Here is a 17,086-nt window from a genome sequence, read left to right on the forward strand (position 1 = left end):
AGCTCTCTGCTTAATCCAGTATTCAGATGCCACTGAAGTTAAAATAGGCTTTCAAGCAGGTAGATTAAAGTAACCCTCAGTTTGACCTTAGATGTTAAGGAATAATGATGCTCTGCTTCACATCACCTTATCTGGTACAGAAATCTCAATGTATAAATAGTACAGGAGGAAGACAAGTAATCACCAACGGTGACTAGAAACTGGAGGTCAAAATACAAAGCAAAGAGGAGGAAATCCAGAATCCTCAAAGATGCTTAAAGGAGACAGTCAGACTCTAGAACGGATTTTTCCAGACTCCATGGGATGTAAATACTATTAGAGCTATCTACCTCAGTGTTCACTGACTGAGCAGTAGAGTAGTAAAAAATAATCTACTGGTGGGTGTGTGAGTGAGAGTATGCACTTGTGTTTTGGGGGTGGTTCATGGTTGGTTATTTTTAAATAACCTACTCAACTGTTACATTTCTATTTCTGCAAAGAATAATGAAGTGGTGCTTACTCTTACTGGTTATTGTGTATTTTGTTTGTATTCCTTCTCTTTTTTTACTGGTTACAGGTTTCAGCTCTGGCACTGCAAATTCTTCAGCCAGGCAGCTATAGTTTATTGTACTGCATGGGAGCAATTACCTTTCATAAGTTGCCACATGGGTTCCTTGGTATTGTATTGGTGTCCATACAGTAATACAGTACCACAAGTCAAGAACTCAAGTGGTAGAACAAATTAATTTAGAGGAATAATCTGTCCAGCTAATACAGCTGTCTGTAGGTGTGACTGATTCTTGTAGAGAATAAAAAGAAAGTAATGGTGTTTGAGGTCATTACATCCTCCAACTAATCACTAAAATGGATGCAACTTTTGAAGAGGAGGCTTTGATCTTCTCACATGCCTGTCTTTAAAATTATTTTACACCGATGAATTCTAATACTGAAGCCCGCTTCCTTGGACTATTGGGAAAGAACATCTAATGAAATATAGGGACAGCTGCTGTGACAACTTGGAAAAGGAGGGAGTCAGATTCTTACAGCTAACAGGCAGCTACTGCACAATAGCAAAATGTAACTCCCATTATTTTATATACAACCATTTGAAGAAGGAAAACCCACTTGTTTTGGTTCATTAACAAAAATAAAGCTTGAATGGCAGGAAGTAGTCTCACCTGACAGCCTGTGTTTATGGAGTTTTTATTCAGCTCTGAAAGGTTGTTGTTTGGTTACCTTATGCAGGAACCAGTGTAGGTGAGGGATCCAGCAAGAACATTTAAAAAACCCACCCAAATCATCCTTATGTGACAGATGAGCTGCTTTTGAAGATCCTGTGAAAGCCATAAGCACTGTCAGGATAGCAGTTTCTGCTGAATCATTTCATAGTGGAAGCTTTATAAGAAAGTGTTGCCATTTTGTAGGGAATACTGTTGCATGGCTAAGTGACTTCATTCACATTAAGACTGCAGAAATCATATTTCATTTGATCATGAAAAATTGTTCATTAACACCTGATACAGAGTCTTAAGCCTCATGTATGCCTATGTGATGAGTACCACCGTACAATGTAGGGCAGTACAAGTGCTTTTAGCTTGCCACTCAGAGCCTTGTGAAAACAGTTGCATGTCATTCTTCAAAATAAGGACCTCCAAAAAAAGTGTTAGCAGCTCATGAACTTGGCAGGCAGTAAGCCAATGAATTTGAATTGTATTTTCCATGGCTGCCTGGAGCCACTAACCTGGCTATGAATCACTGGCAAGTGGGTGGACAGGAGCAATACAAACAGTGACTTCTCCGCAGGTTAAGGGTTCTTCTTGTTCCTCTTAGAAATTCTCTTGAGTTAGTCAATTCTACAAACAGACCGTTACAACAAAGCAGGTTTGAACTACAATAAAAATGATGCAAGTCTGGCATTATTGGATGGTTACCCAGTGAACAGTAGCTCCAGAGCACCACAGCCTGGAAATCAGGCCTTTAGCTGCCATATTTACACTATTGTTACAAAAAAAACAAAAAAACAAACAAAACAAAAGCTGGGGGGAAAAAAAAAGAAAAAAGGAAATCCTGAAAAAACTCAACCCCAACTCCCAAAGAACAGGCAGCCAGAAACACTGAGCTCTGCCTCTTTAGTCTTCACAGAATCCATCACTTCCAGTTGCCAGGATGGTGTTCCTACAAAGGACCCTTGAACTGGTTTCCTGACAGATGTTGCCTGATGGAGGGTTTGGAGCTCGCGGCATCACCCAGCTTTCGCCAGACAACCTGCAAGAAAAAAATAAAGGGTTTAGGGAGAGAAAGGAAGGAATTAAAAAAAAAAATGTCCAAACCACAAAGCCACTGAGGAACAGCAGAATTTTTTTAATTGCAGTCTGAAAGCCAAAACCAGCCCTTTCCTAGAGCTGGGCTGCAGTTCTCAGCAGGGACACTGGATGGCAACTTTGCACCAGTTTCCAAGGAAAAGGAGCTGATGCGTTTTTCTAATTAGTCTCTCTTGAAATTAGAACCGTTTTTGCCTGGGGTAATAGTCTAAAACAAATACACTAAATTCAGAACATAAGTTCAATGGTAGGTCAACCCTGCCATGCTTACAGAAAAGATGCTGCCATGAACAGAAAAGATAATGAAAAAGATAATGATTAAAATTATATATGTATATATATATATGACTTTCTAAAAACATACATTTTATCACTCTAGGGCCACTATTTAAATAAAAAATAAACTTCAAAAAAACTTTATAGCTGCCTTGAATCTACATTAAATTAATATTTAAAAAGAAAATGGCTGATTATAGACAAATAGAGATGAGTCCATTTGGAGGATGAAGTTACAGTATTTTATCTTTCCCCCAGCATAGCTACAAGGGACTGGGAAATTAAGCAGACAAAATACCCTAAAAAGCAGGCCTTCATTTACTCTGGTCTTGCCTTTGCTTATAGGGATCCAGAAACCGAAGTGAAGTGCCTCAGCCCTTGCCAAGGATGCTCAAAGTGATACAGTTCAGCAAGCTGTGCTTCTGCTCACACCCTCTCTTAGGGTTAAGGTGGGTTTCAGAATTTAAACAGAGCATTAGGCCCCTCTCAACTACTGGAAGGCACTAAATTATGCCACCTGGGCTGATCTCTTATGTGGACTTCAAAAAAAAGGGCTTATAAGCATCCTCCTCCCTGCCCTGAGCAATTGAACAGCACATCCCCAACTGCGGGTGAGAGGCAGCTCAGGCTGCATTCCAGCAGTCTCAAACCCTTTGTTCAAAGCCAGAACGTGGCCAGTGCCATGGAGGCAATGCCATGACAGCTGACACTGCAGAGCAGAGGTTGGGTACTAGTGCACATCATACAGGATGTGGCCACCTCAGTTAACAGTGTGATTGCCCAAAAGATTGCAAGTGTTAATAGCACCCCACATATCATGATGCTGTTCAATGACTCCAGACAAGACTCTCCCTCTGACGTTCCCATGTGGTTTAGGCTCAAACCTGCTGAAGCTGTACAGCTTTAAACATGGCAAGCAATTGTTGCTTAGCCCAAACTGTGTCCTTAAGGGCACAGGTGGAGATAATTGCTAACAGGACTTTCCTAGCCAGGGAGAGCTAGACTAGCTATTCCACAGCCAGGAAGGCAGCAAACTAGGGAACCATCTAGTGAGCAAACGCTGCTCTGTGCAGTGAACAAGGCGTTCCGATCACCCAAAACAGTGATCAGCAGGGCCTTCACTCTTCCCTTGTGCCTATGGACCTCACAAGGCTTACGTGCAGCAGATCTCCCTTCCTCCATACATTTAATAAAAGACCACAAAAGGAACCCCAAGAGTTGCTGGGAGGAATTCTTACATTGCACATTTCACGAACAATCGCCTTCTCCTTTTCACTTAGGTCTTCTTCATAGTTGTCTTGCATTTGCCTGTCCAAATTTTCATGAACCTCAAGGACCTACAAAAACCAATATTACAAAACCATTATGATACTCAAATAATTATCTGTGTCCCTAAGAACATCATTAACAAGTATTTAAATTGGCAGGATTCACAAAGCCTCAAGACAAGCAAAGACAAGCATGACATCAAGCTGGGCATCTCCATCCTCCCTTATTCCCCCAGACATGTCCTGCCTCTGTCCCACTACCTGCATGGTGTGGCTGCTGCCACAGTCCCGGGGATCATTGGCAGCAGGTTGCTTGTGCCCACAAGTGCATTTCTTCCAGGAAGGCTGCTGGTAGTCCCACCTTCCAGGCAGCACCCCAAGAAGCATTATGTTGCCCCCTCACCATGTGCTGCTCACACCCCAAACCTCTAGAGCAGCTCAAGTGAGATCCAGACCTGGCCCCTGCCACATCCCACTGTCCTAGCCACCCTCACAGAACTCCTTCAGGGAGAAAGTGCCCTGCTGTGGCCAGCTGATCCCTTGATCACCGAAAGGAGACTGCCTGGGGCTAAAGGCAGCCTTCACTTCCAGCTGGAAACACTGACCCGAGGGATACCCACTCCTGTCGGGCCCGCATGCGTTCCAACAGCTCTCCAGACAGGCACATGGCACAAGGTGGGATTAGCATAGCACAGGAGCCTTCAGGTTGTACCGTTGCCTCTGTGCTGATTTACACACCTCACCCAGGGCTTCACCACTCATGGGCCAGGTGATCAGCTCAGTGTGCAGGGTCAGAGATCCTGCAACCACCCAACGTCATCAGACAGCACGTGGTCTCATTCACCATGATGCATCCACACGCATATGAAGGTGTACAACAGGTGTAGTTGTATGAGTAAATGTTCCTATACAACCCAGGGAGGTACAGAGCCAGATGCCATGCTAGGATGAGTTTCAGCCTTTGCTGTGGTGTATATACAGCACTGGCTGCTCTACAAAATGGGATACCAGGGAAGATCATCCTCAGGTCTGCTTCAGCACAGCAATCCTGCTGTACTCGAAATGAGTTCCAGACAAAAATAGGTCATTCTCCTAGGGCCTGTAGCCTACTTGGGACCAAATAGGAATTATCCACACCCATTCTAAGAAGAGAGGGATGCAAAAAGCATGTACATGCTGACAAAGAGAGCATCTATTTTCTGCTAAAGAGGAGGGAATTAATTATTGATCCAGCTGGACTCGCACATTGAACTTGCTTGTGTGGAGCCCGTGTGCTTCCGACGCTGGCTGCAAAGCCAGCAGCCTGCAGGATCACATCCTGGCATGGAGCACCAGGGCTACCTGGCTGGCAGCTAAACATCAGCTGTGTCCACCGGGCAGGTGTCAAGGAAACCATGGGGTAGATTAGTTAAATATCACATCAACCCCAGCCTCTGCTTTCAACAGCCATCCATCTTGCAGGCACAAGAGTCTCAATGGACTAAAATAAACTGTTTTTCTACAATTTGTGCTTAAACTAAACCCACATTCCTTAGTCTAGGAGGTGTGAAAAGGTGGCACAGCATATTTCTTTCAGTGGAAATGTCTTTTAACAGTGTCAACCAGGCAGAGCTGGAGCTGAAAGATGATCAGATGGAAGTTATGTTTGTACTTAATTTCTGAATCTCATTTACTCTGGAAATCATCCTGCTTCCCAGGCTCAACCCATGTCTGGCTAGGCACTCTGTAAAGATATGTTAGCATCTTGGGTATGGGAAAATGGGATTTATAGTGACAAAATACAACACCCTATTCAGGGAAAGCACGTCGGAAGAAAATACACTCTGAAGAGTGAAATAACCTCCTGAAGAAAGACAGGAAAGCCTTTTCTTAGTGCTGATCCAGCCCCAGCTATTCTCAGATCCTGCCAGATGCCTGTTTAGAACTGTTTAGAAGGACCAGGCTAATGTTCCTCCAGTTACACCACTGGGGAATACAGACATGCCTTCGCATCAGCTATCTATGGATCAGCTAAAGTTCAAGGACTGTGCACTCAGTGTGGGTCTAAGAAACTGGGGTATGTTCTTCTTTGATTTCTGCCACCTCTCATCCCAGGAGCCTAAAGAATACAGACAAATGTACCCCAGGCTCAAAGTGGCTCATGCCATGCCCTCCTTTTTGCTTTTCATCAAGCTGTACTGACAGCACTTGGTCCTTTGCTGACAGAGCAGCCCTTTGTGATCTCCCTGGGTAAAATGCCAGTGAGAGTAACCTGCTTCACTCAGGCATGGGGCTATTCCACATGCAGGAGGATGGGGCTGGACTGGGAAATGCTGCTATCCTGCATAGGGATGCCATTTCCCAGAAACAACTTTCACCTTGCTCTCGGTGGGCATGCTGGCTTGTTTAGCTTTTCCCCTACTGATACATAAACTGAGGAACACCTCAAGTGTTCTCTGAGACTTCACTATGTCTGTGAGCAAGGCAGTGTCACCTCTAAGTCACCCAGTCCACCACATCCCTTCTGACTTGCTGTACTGATCCCATATGGCCAAACATATTTTAAAAACAAACATTCAGTAAAATAACACCACTAAAAAACTGAATGACAGTAGTAAAGCTTTGGAAGGTAAGCTGGAAGTTGAGATATTCATTTCTGCAACACAAAGCATGATGGAATTGAGGAATACTTTCCAAATTGTGCAAACCTCACTAATTCTGTTGCTTTACAAGTCAGCTGGATGCAGCACTGGGAAACATTCTACTTCAGCAAGGCAAAAGTCCATGTGCCCTACTAGGACTTTTCCCTAGTTTTGGAAGGCTAAATCCCGTCTTATCCACAATTAATGGGAGTGATGGTCACCTGCTTGATAACTTTGTGTGCATGGAAGAGGTCCAGGCTGCTGCTGTGGGGGCAGCTGGGTTATAGGCTAAATGTCGTTCTTTTACATTCATCTCCTCATCACTTCCCCACGTCTTTAGCAGATTTGCTCAGTTCCTAAGAAAAGTGCTTTGATGTTCACTGAGATACTGAGCTGTAGCATATGTACCTTTTATTCTTGTTAGCAAAAACAGCTGTTAGGAGTGCCAACCTGTCATCTTGCTCCTTATTTAGTAGGTGCAAACAAACAAAACTATTTCAGAAGGAAAAATAAAGAAAATCCTAAACATGTTCAAGGAAGAACTTGCACTAAATTGCAGGCAGCACTTCAGACACATAGATAGAATTTAGCTGGTAGAAAGTCCCAAGGAAAAAGCCTAGGGGATATTATATATGTGGGTGCAGACAGAGCCAGTCCAGAAGCCCTGCAGATCTATATGGAGTGGACAGCCCCTCAGTGACTTTTCCTCGGGCACAGAGCCACATCCTAGGAGCCTCATCGCTCGTTGACAGGCGTGCACGCAAGAGTTCCACAAGACAAGTGGAGCCAACTGCACAGAATCATGGAATACTACAACGGTTTGGCACAGATGCCATTTATTAGAGTGGGTTGCTCAGAGCCTCATCCAGCCTGGCCTTGAACAATTCCAGGGACGGAGCATCTACAGCTTCTCTGGGCAACCTGATCCAGTGCCTCACTACCCTTAGACTAAAGAATTCCTTCCCAACATCTAATCTGCACCTGCCTTCTTTTAGTTTAAAACCATTGTCTCTTGTCCTGTTACTGTGTGACATAAATGTCCCTCTCCCTCTTTTTTATGAGCCCATTTTACAAGAGTGGAAGGTGCTATAAGGTGCCTCTGGAGCCTTCTCTGTTCCAAGCTGAACAACTCCAGCAACCTCAGTAATTCTTCATAGGAGAGGGTGCTCCATTCCCTTGATGATCATCTTCATAGCCTTTGCAACTCTCCTTGCCTTTTCTTGAATTAAGGAGCTGTCCTGCTGAGCCATAAGGACTTCCTTTTTCAACCAAGAAGGGCTTTTTCCAACATCTGTTGTGATACAGCCAGAGCACAAAGTTTCGTTTGTAAGCTGCTCTCCTCTCAAGAGAGAGTCGTGATCAGGATCAAAGTCACAGGAGGTGAGGGTCTAAGGCAGCAGCTGCATCCAGCTTCCCAAATGCAGGGGCTGGCACTGGAAAAGCCACCCAGTTCTGCAGGATGGAAATAAAACTTACAACATATGCTATGGCATGACATGGCCAAAAAAAAGGTCTGCAGCTGGAGATCAACAGTTATTAACTATTTCACTGTGCCACAAGGGAGGAGGAGAGATTGAGACCATGACCAGTTTCCTCAGTCTTTCAATTTCCAGCTGATCCTTGAAAATGGGCCACAGGATGGAAAAATAGACACCTTCTCATCCCTCTGTGCCACACTGACCTACACACTTCACATTTGAAGTGAGGAAAATTTCCTCCTCACTTCAAATGTGAGAATATTTTTAACCTCAAGTGAGTGAGCAGAACACATCACGTGAGATCATTTATGCCCCGTGAGATGTGACTGCTATGTCACCTTCTTTCTGACTCAAGCCGTGGCAGTTCCCAGGGTTTTGGAGACTGGCAAGTGAACCTCACCAGCCAAATTATGAAATCACAGAGGATAATTTCTTCTGAATTTCTTCTAGCCCTTCCTAGGAATCCACAAAACTCTGAAGCAGAGGGATTACTAATATGTGCAAACAACAAGTCATCCAACTTCCTTTCAATTCCTTTAAATGAAAAATTGCACCAGACTTTCCAAACCTAATTTCCAGTTTCCAAGAATCTTCCTCATTAATTTTCAATCCTTTTCACAGCTTATCAAGCCACATCTTAAAACCATTTATGTTTCTTGCCCTTAGTGAGAAATTCAGTCCTGCAATTCCTAAAGCAAATAGGAAACTAATTACTCCCCAGAATATGATCATAATCAATTTATAAGTATTTAATCTTGTAATTTAAAAATACTACCAACTCTGCTTAGTACTATCTCTCACCACCACCTCACAAAATGCAATTTAGAACAGGAGCAGAAAGGTATGAACTCCACAGTTTGGGAAGAAAAAACCAACAGCAGTAGTCTGGACTGCATCAGGGTTTAGATGATTAAATGCAATCAAAGCCAAATCAGTACAAAGTGACAGAAAAACAAAGGTTCACATGAGTTTGCAACATTCTGCAAGGCAACAGTTAGCAGATCCATCTGTATCTATAAATGTGCATACATATATATATACAGGAGAAATGTCACCGACAAGCACATTGCAGCTTAGAACAGTATGGAGCTCTCTGATAGCACAGAGCCATTCACAACAAGCAAAGAAGAAACTTGTTGGAAAACACAGAACAAATATATGGCAGCAAGTGAACTGCCACTTGTGTGCTCAGCTTCTTTGGAATTAAGCAAAAACTGTACTAAAAATGTTTCTTAACCCTTGAATATGCTGGACATCCTTCTCTTCAGGAGTTACACAATCAATCAATAGGAGTTACACAATTTGGATGTATAAAGTCTCAAGTAAGCTGAAAAAAATCAAGATTTTCAATTTGAAGGATTATTTATAATTTAAATTCAAATTAGATTCAAATCAAACCAAACTTGTCTTGCCTTTAATAACTACTTGAGAAATAGTGGTATTCAGTATCCTCCTGGGATCTGGCAACTGCCCAGTGGAACCAATATCCTTGCCAGCCACACTATTGCTTCTCCTGACATTTGTTGGTTTTACCACCACCACCACAACATCTGTCCTGGAGCCAAGAGACCCTGGACAGGCATGATATACTAAGATAGAAACACTAAAACCTAGAAAATTTAGGGAATTTGTGGATCATAACCATGAGCAACATATGTGCCATTTATTTATCTGTCAGATGTGGAAAGGTACAAAGCAAAGAGCTTCGTAAGCATCTGTCTCCAGGTCTAAGATTGTCCAAGTAGTGATGCCAGTGCTGGACCTTTTTTCCAGCTATGATCATAGGGAACTGAGCTCCAGAGCATCCATCCAGGAATCTCCTTTGAGTTGATGTTCATCTTTTTAACCCTGTACAAAATTCTTCAGTTTCAGCAAATCCAAATCTATAAATCATTATATTTTGACCAAAGATTAATTCAGTTAAGAGACTTTCCAGCCATCCCTATGGCACCTGTAAAGGATTTGTGCTTCTGTGTCTCTTAGATACTCAGAAGTATCTTGCTCAACTAGTTAAACATGTAGCACTGGGGAATTACACTTTTTCTGCTAATGGGTGGTCACTAGAACCTGAAAGCTACTGTGAAATCACAGTGCAAGGTTTCTCCTTTAACTCGCCTCCGTCTCCCATGGCACCATTGCCAGTGGTTCTGACTTTAATCCCTACTGATGATGCACATCCTACATGGGTAGGATGCCACTGTTTGTTGTATATTTTCATAAAATAAAATCTTTCTTCTTTGAAGGTTGCTGTAGGATTTTCAGTAGCAAAATACATGAGGAAATGCAGTTTTTGTGTCCCTTTTAAAACAGCATTTCAATCACCCCAGCAACTCAGTTTACACAGGACTGATGAACACAAAGGGTAATCATTGTTACCTTCAGCATCAGCAGCTTTTATTGGAGGTTTCCAACCCCCCAAAAGTAGCTGTGCATAATCTTGCTTAGCTCTGCAACTATTTTAAGCAATGCTTATTCATCATGACACAGGTGCTGGTTACCAATATCCTGTCTGCATATTAACTTTCTGCGTTCAGTTGTTTCCACAAGAAGAGCCAATGTCCAGCTCTGCCATTCACGTGCAACACAGTGCCCTACACAGCCTTACCTTCATTGCATGCACCACAGCCTCTGGCTTCTGACCCACAGGGACATACCCTGCTGCAGGAGAAGATGCAAGATCAGACGTCATGCGAGCTGGGCCCTGTGGAAATCAGAAATGACGTGTTAATTCCCCTTTGGGTGATTTAAGCAAGGACGAAGAAAATATCCAGAAAATCTGACCACTAGCTTGTCTCAAATTTAATCCCCTTAGCCACCTTCAAAGACAAAAGACACCACTACCCCTTCCTCACAAATTTGATTTGACACCATTTAAATACCAGCACTCAGTCTAGATGTGTTCAGGCCTGGTTTCAATCTAAATTGATTCAAGAAACATTTTTTGTTCATTTAGGATAGCTTTCTACAAGGACAAGAACAAACAGCATTCATCCTTCTAGACACAGGAGCAATGCAAACAAGGTGATTTTCCAGCATAAAACGGTCATTTCTAAGAAGCTGTGTTCATGAAAGAAACAGTTGGCATAACTTCATTGCTTCTCTGGCAGCGTTTTCACATAGACATCAAGCACCAATCTTCAGCTACAGAGAAAATTGTGAAAGCAACCTTAAAACAAGCAGATGTCCAAACCTAATGTTGGCTGGGTTTGCTTCCAAAATGCTGGCCAGTCCTCCTGCACGAAGGATTCCATTGGGAAAGATGCTGAAGTGACATTTTACAAAAGATTTCTACCCTCCAACCAGACTTGTGAGCATTTTTCATAGGGCTTTCCTTTTTCTACAGGCAATCCAGCTTGAATTATGAGAGACACAATATCTTTATTCAGAGAGATGCACCCTGCCTGTCCCTAATATTTTTGCATTGCTTTGTAACTCTGGGAGAAATCAACAATTAAATCATTGACCAAACTTGTATTTCGTCCTTTAGGAAAGACAAAGAATTATTATACTTGGGGGCCTCTGACAGCAAATTAGGATGGCAGAGCAGCATGTAGCACCATCACAGGAATGCTTTCACACACAACACACGAGGCACTCTATTCACGTCTTTTCCACGTTTGAAAACACAGCATGTTTTATGCTTTGTCTCATCACTCTGCCTTCCGTGCCAAGGCCAGCAAGTTAATTATGCCAGAAGAATCACTGAATAATAGAAACACAGGGTTGGAAGGGACCCTAAAAATCCTCTAGTTCCACCCCCCTGCCATGGGCAGGGAGCCTTCCACTAAATCAGGTTGTTTAAAGCCCTGTGCAGCCTGGCCTTGAACACTTCCAAGGATGGAGCATCCACAACTTCTCTGGGCAACCTGTGCCAGTGCCTCACCACTTTTATAGGGAAGGGGAACCAATTCTCCTTTAGAGTGGGCGCACATTCCCAGCTCTCATTCTTCCAAATGTTTTAAGTTGTAGGGTCCTTTTTACTCATAAAAGCGTGCATGTGCATGTATTAAAGGAAAACATGGGCCAATCCATTAGGCTACAGACAAAAAGGCACGGAGTCTTTCAAGCCCTGGCCACTGATCTGTGCCTAACCCATGCCATGACCAACAGCCATTTACTCATAATGGCAACCTTCATGAACTGAGTTGCAGGTGATACACAAACTTCCTTTGGAGAGGGGGTGGCATCCCGGAAAAAGGAAAGTTAGACTTACTAACCCCTCAATAATTCTCCAAGGTTATTTAAGAGCCTGAAAAAGCAGAGGCACTCACAGCATGGGCATGGTTCTGGGCCTAGGGCAGAGTGTTACAGCTTGCTGGAGTTGTGGCCACCTGGGGACACATCCTCAGCCACCCCAGTCATAATATCAGACAGAAAAGACAGAGGCTGGGGAGGGAGCACTAGGGACTGGATCCAGCCAGTCTACAGCTGTGACTTATGACTGCAAAACAGGGTACAAATTTCTCACAGGGCTGGTAGATGCAACAGTGTCCTTCCAAAATCAGCTTCCCACAGAGGTCAGAGACACCAATCTATGCATAATTACTCTGGTTTCATCATGAAAGATGCTCTCGTTCTATAAATGACCAGATTCATGACAACCAAAAGTAGAATATTCTGGAGTTTGTGGTCATACTTGATATGGATCTTCTCCCATGGTGCTCTTCAGAACTAACACAGGAAATGCCAAACAAAGGTCTAACATCCAATATTTTTTTGGAGTTGAGAGTAATATGACAAAGTCAAAAGGAATTCTGCTGGATATTGCTGCTGACAACATTTTAAATACAGTTTCCTGGCCAAACTAGAGTAGATCACGAGGTCTCCCGTATGAAAGACAGCTGCAGCTTCTCCTCACATAACTGAAGTCACTAATAAGCTACAAAGCACTTCCATGATCACAATCACCCTCAAAATTATCACAGAATACAAATGAAACAAAAATTATTAAAGAGAAATGTTTTCTAAAGATCTTGATCATACTTAACCAATCACCATACTGACAAGATAAAAGCATTCTTGCAAACACAGTGATATACTGGATATGTCCAAACACACTAAAAGCATTCAAAGGGTCACCTTCCTTCTCAGACAAGGGCAGTCAACTGAGTGGCCTCTGAACACAGGTACAGAATTTGAGTGAAGAAGGGAAAAATAATTTTAAACGAGAAATGCAGCAAAAGAGGTAGAACCAAAACTTGTAGTCAAAGTATAAGTGACAGATTACTTAATTTCTAAAACAGGCATGATCCTTGATCCTTAGTTTGGAAGCCAAAAGCTCCAGCCAACAGAAGGAGATGTCCAAGTTGCTGAGTGCCATCATCAGCAATGGTGAGTGCACCACATGGCCACGCCATTGCCCCAGGCCACAGAGACCTCCCCACCATGCCAGGCTGGTGCTACAAAACTTGAAAAACACATAAGTGCTTGTCAAACACACAAGTGAAGAAAGCAGGGGAGCAAGCAAGGATCTCACCAACATCCCCATTCTTTGCAGCTATGGGATGCAACCAGTAAAAGTACACACACAGGTCAGGGTGGCTCAACAGCCATCATTGCAGTCAGTGCTTCTTGTGCAGCTGCACCCTGAGGGAAGGCTCTTTCCAGACACACAAAGAGCCAGCGTTTTTTAAAGGAGTTGGTGCTTCATTCCCACTGATTTTAGTGTGGTTCACAAAAAAAAAAAAAAAAAAAAAATAAATAAATAATACCCCACAAAAACCAACAATAAAAAGCTTCAGCCAAACTGCTATCAGCTTCCTGCACAGAGGCACACATAAAGGAGGCCAGAACTGAGGGGACTGCAGTCAGCAAGGAAAGAAGTGACAACATATCCAGCAGGATACATGGTCAGCAGGATGCATGGCCAGCCTTTGGAGGATGGAGGAGAGTAAATGGGCAGAGTTCACCCATAGTGAGCTGAAGAGGAGGAAATGGAAGGAATTGGAGATAAGGTCAAGGTTGCTATATTGGAAAACTGCCAACAGTGGGAGAAGGGAGGGAATGGGAAGGAAGAGGAGGATGTGTATTTTACCCAGCAGGAAACCCATTGAGGTGAAATGCAGAGGAGAGGGAACCAGATATGTGACATAGGAGATTGGAAGGAGGAAAGGGAAAATCTCAAGAAGTCAGTGTTAAAAGTAGTAAGTAAAATTGCACAGATGGAGGAGATTCCTCATGCCTAGAACGGATGCATTTGGAAACTGCATGCAAGAATTTCCACAGCAGCACTCCAGCACTCTAACTCAGCTAATCTGAGGACCCCCACCACTGCAGAAACCCATGCCCTTCCTGTTCCCTATAGCTGACATTTTACAGACATAGGAACACAACTGACTCAGCACCCTGGCAGACAATAATAGCAAGGTTATTCTGGTTACATCCTAAGAAGCAGAAATTGTCCATATAGGCAAAAAGCAATATGGTGTGTTTTGAGGCAAGCACCACTCTCAGTTTCCTCTCCCCGTCTGGTTTTGTCGAGCATGCAGTCCTTGTATTAGATGGACATATGGCTTTTCCACTTGCTAGGTTTTCACAATGTTTTGTTCTTCAGAGGTGGTTTACTCTCCACCTTCAGATATGTGGCTGAGGCATTACATAATTATATAAATGAATGGTGCTACAAGACAGCTCAGAAATCACAAAAAATACCATTAAAACTTATAATAAAGATGCTGAGAAACAGCATACCACTTTCAGCTACATCCACAGCCACCCCACCAAAAGGAAGCACCACCCAGCAGTGAAGTTACCAGTGTAATTAAAGAGAGGGGTTATGGGTTACGTCTCTGAGTTCCCAGGTGCTTGCAGGAAGCAAGCCTTCTTCCCTATGCACAGGGTTTATGGACCACTGCACCTCTGAGACCCAAAGATAGTTGTCCTTAAGAAGCAAAAGTCCCAGGGAACCGGAGGTTGTGGAGCTGTGTGTGACCCCACCTATGCTTCCTCAGCAAGCTGGTGCTTTTGCTTCTCTCCAAACCACTGTGGCTGCTCAGAACACTCGAGATCACTGTGCCATGGATCTCTGATGAGTTCAGCCCTGGATAGAACAGCCCTCTCTATGCTGCTAGGATGGTTCTGGGACTGCAGTGTCATGAGAGGATCCTGATGAGACTTTTGCATCCCTCAAGGGAGGACAGTGCCAAGTACCCCCATATCCAGGCCCTTTTCCAGTGAGAAAAACCACAAGAGCTATTCCTCTGCTGCCTCTGTGCAGACAGCAGTACTGAAGCACCACTGAACACATTTCCCTTTCAGCCCTTGCTTGCTCCTCCATTTCAGAAACAGTGCTGAATATTTGCAGGTATCAGTGATAGGACCAATGCCCTTCTCAGAGCTTACTGCTCCCATGTGGCATCAATCCCCTCCCCTCCCCATCCCACCCACCCCATGTTATGCACACTGAAACCACAAGTCCACCAGAGAAGCTCAATTCTATGTGAGATCCTCCCAGAAACCTCTCTCTGGAGCCTGCAGGGCTTGTCTCCAAGTCTGTATGGACAGTCACAGTCCAGCTATATAACTGACTAAGAAAAGAGAGAGAAGCTGTGCAGTCTGTCATGCCAGAGCATCTTTGAAGATACACACAGGGAATAAGTTCCCCAGTTCTCTGTTGCTAGAATGACACTGACACCCTCCAATCCAAAGCAGAAAACAAAGCAAATCAAACCCCAGACAAAAATCATCAGCAAAGCAATAGTGCTAATGTGAGAAAGAAAATCCCCAGACCACAAATACTGCCAATGATCCTTTTCAGCCTAACATAAAAAAATGAAGAGCACCTGCCTCACCTTGCAGCTGCTTGTGAACATTGGTGAACATCTGGTGATATGTGTCACGCCACGATGTCATTACCAGTGTCTATGACCAAGTTTCCTAATGAGTCCTTGCTGGCTCTATCTGGCTGCATGGGATGTGGTCCAGCACAGATGCTGACAAGCACTGCCATAGATATTCCATTACTGTGTATTTGGAGGACCAAAATGAATAAGACTCTCTGCAATAGGGCACGCTGTGAAATCCCGATAATGACGCACCTCCACAGTGGTAAAATAAAGCTTAAAATATGAACATCTCTTAATAACAGTGGGAATGCTTTGGAACCCAAGAAGAGAAGAGCCCAAATGGGGATGACAGGTGTCTGCTCTTTTAGAGGTTTTGGATCAGAAATTTAAAAAAAAAAAAAAAAAAGAACAAAGAAATGGTGATAAACAATTTCTCTTTGATTCCTCCAGGGATCTGAAAAGACATGAGACCTTGGGCCTTCCATCAGTTTTCAATCTCTTCTTGCCCTATTATATTCTGTCTTTCAGTGACACCCTTTCCTACCTCACCTCCAAGAGAGCTATTCCTGATCTGCAGGAAGACTGCAAAAGGCTAGGTTACAAAACCCAGAAGAGAACATCACGCTGGTTTTACTTCAGCCAGCAGGCACAACCTAAGCACTGAGGATGCTTCAGGCCAACATGGAACATATGAGCAAATATTAATGCTTCTGAACCTCACATCTTCCCCGTGCCTTGTATTAATTTTTGTCTCCCATTTCAAGAAACAAGAATTTAGAATTCAAACTCGATTATATGAGCCACATTTTTCTAATGGCATACCTCAGACAACATTAAAGCTAAATGGAGTCATATCAGACACTGTGAAGTTTTTATTGCTGAGACAGAGCACAGAAAATTACATTACATCAGGCACTGTCAGACAGCTTACAATAATATTCCCAGGCATGTCTATTTATCTCACAGTGTTTTTGTATGCAGCCTGCTTAGCTAGCTTTGAATTGTACTTGGACCCTTCCTTAATGCCTGTCATCATCCAGGTGTTTGTTTTAAATAAATAATAAATAAATAAACAAAGGTGTCAATGCCACTCTGCAAATTAGGAACTGTTAAGAGACAAGCAGAAGGCAGTAACATGCCCACAGTTCAAGGAAAGTGGGTGGCAGAGCCAGGTAGTACCATGGAAGGTGCCATGACTGGCACCCCCTCTCTGGTGTGCCAACAGAACAGGGGGCCCAGCACATTTCAGCTTTGTGAATGGCACATGTGGCTGCGAGTTCAAGGAAGTGGCTGGAGCAGCTCCAGCCAGGCGTGCTGGGGGCAGATGGGGAAAACCAGTAGCAAAAGCAAGGACTGAGA

At 43.5% G+C, this 17,086-nt stretch overlaps 1 protein-coding gene across 1 annotated transcript in view; it reads right to left on the bottom strand.

Annotated features, from left to right (window-relative positions):
• Positions 1 to 1,456: 1,456 nt before the first annotated feature.
• The window catches only part of CCDC85C (coiled-coil domain containing 85C), a 107,365-nt gene continuing 91,735 nt past the window's right edge, over positions 1,457 to 17,086 (bottom strand). The window contains exons 4-6 of the mRNA XM_062495578.1: positions 10,549 to 10,644; positions 3,815 to 3,913; positions 1,457 to 2,244 (exon numbers count right to left, since the gene is read on the bottom strand). Coding sequence (XP_062351562.1) covers positions 2,155 to 2,244; positions 3,815 to 3,913; positions 10,549 to 10,644 — 285 coding nt within the window. The 3' untranslated portion in view covers positions 1,457 to 2,154. The remainder of the gene's footprint in view (positions 2,245 to 3,814; positions 3,914 to 10,548; positions 10,645 to 17,086) is intronic.

This window comes from Cinclus cinclus, chromosome 6, assembly GCF_963662255.1.
Source record: "Cinclus cinclus chromosome 6, bCinCin1.1, whole genome shotgun sequence".
Taxonomy (NCBI): Eukaryota; Metazoa; Chordata; class Aves; order Passeriformes; family Cinclidae; genus Cinclus; species Cinclus cinclus.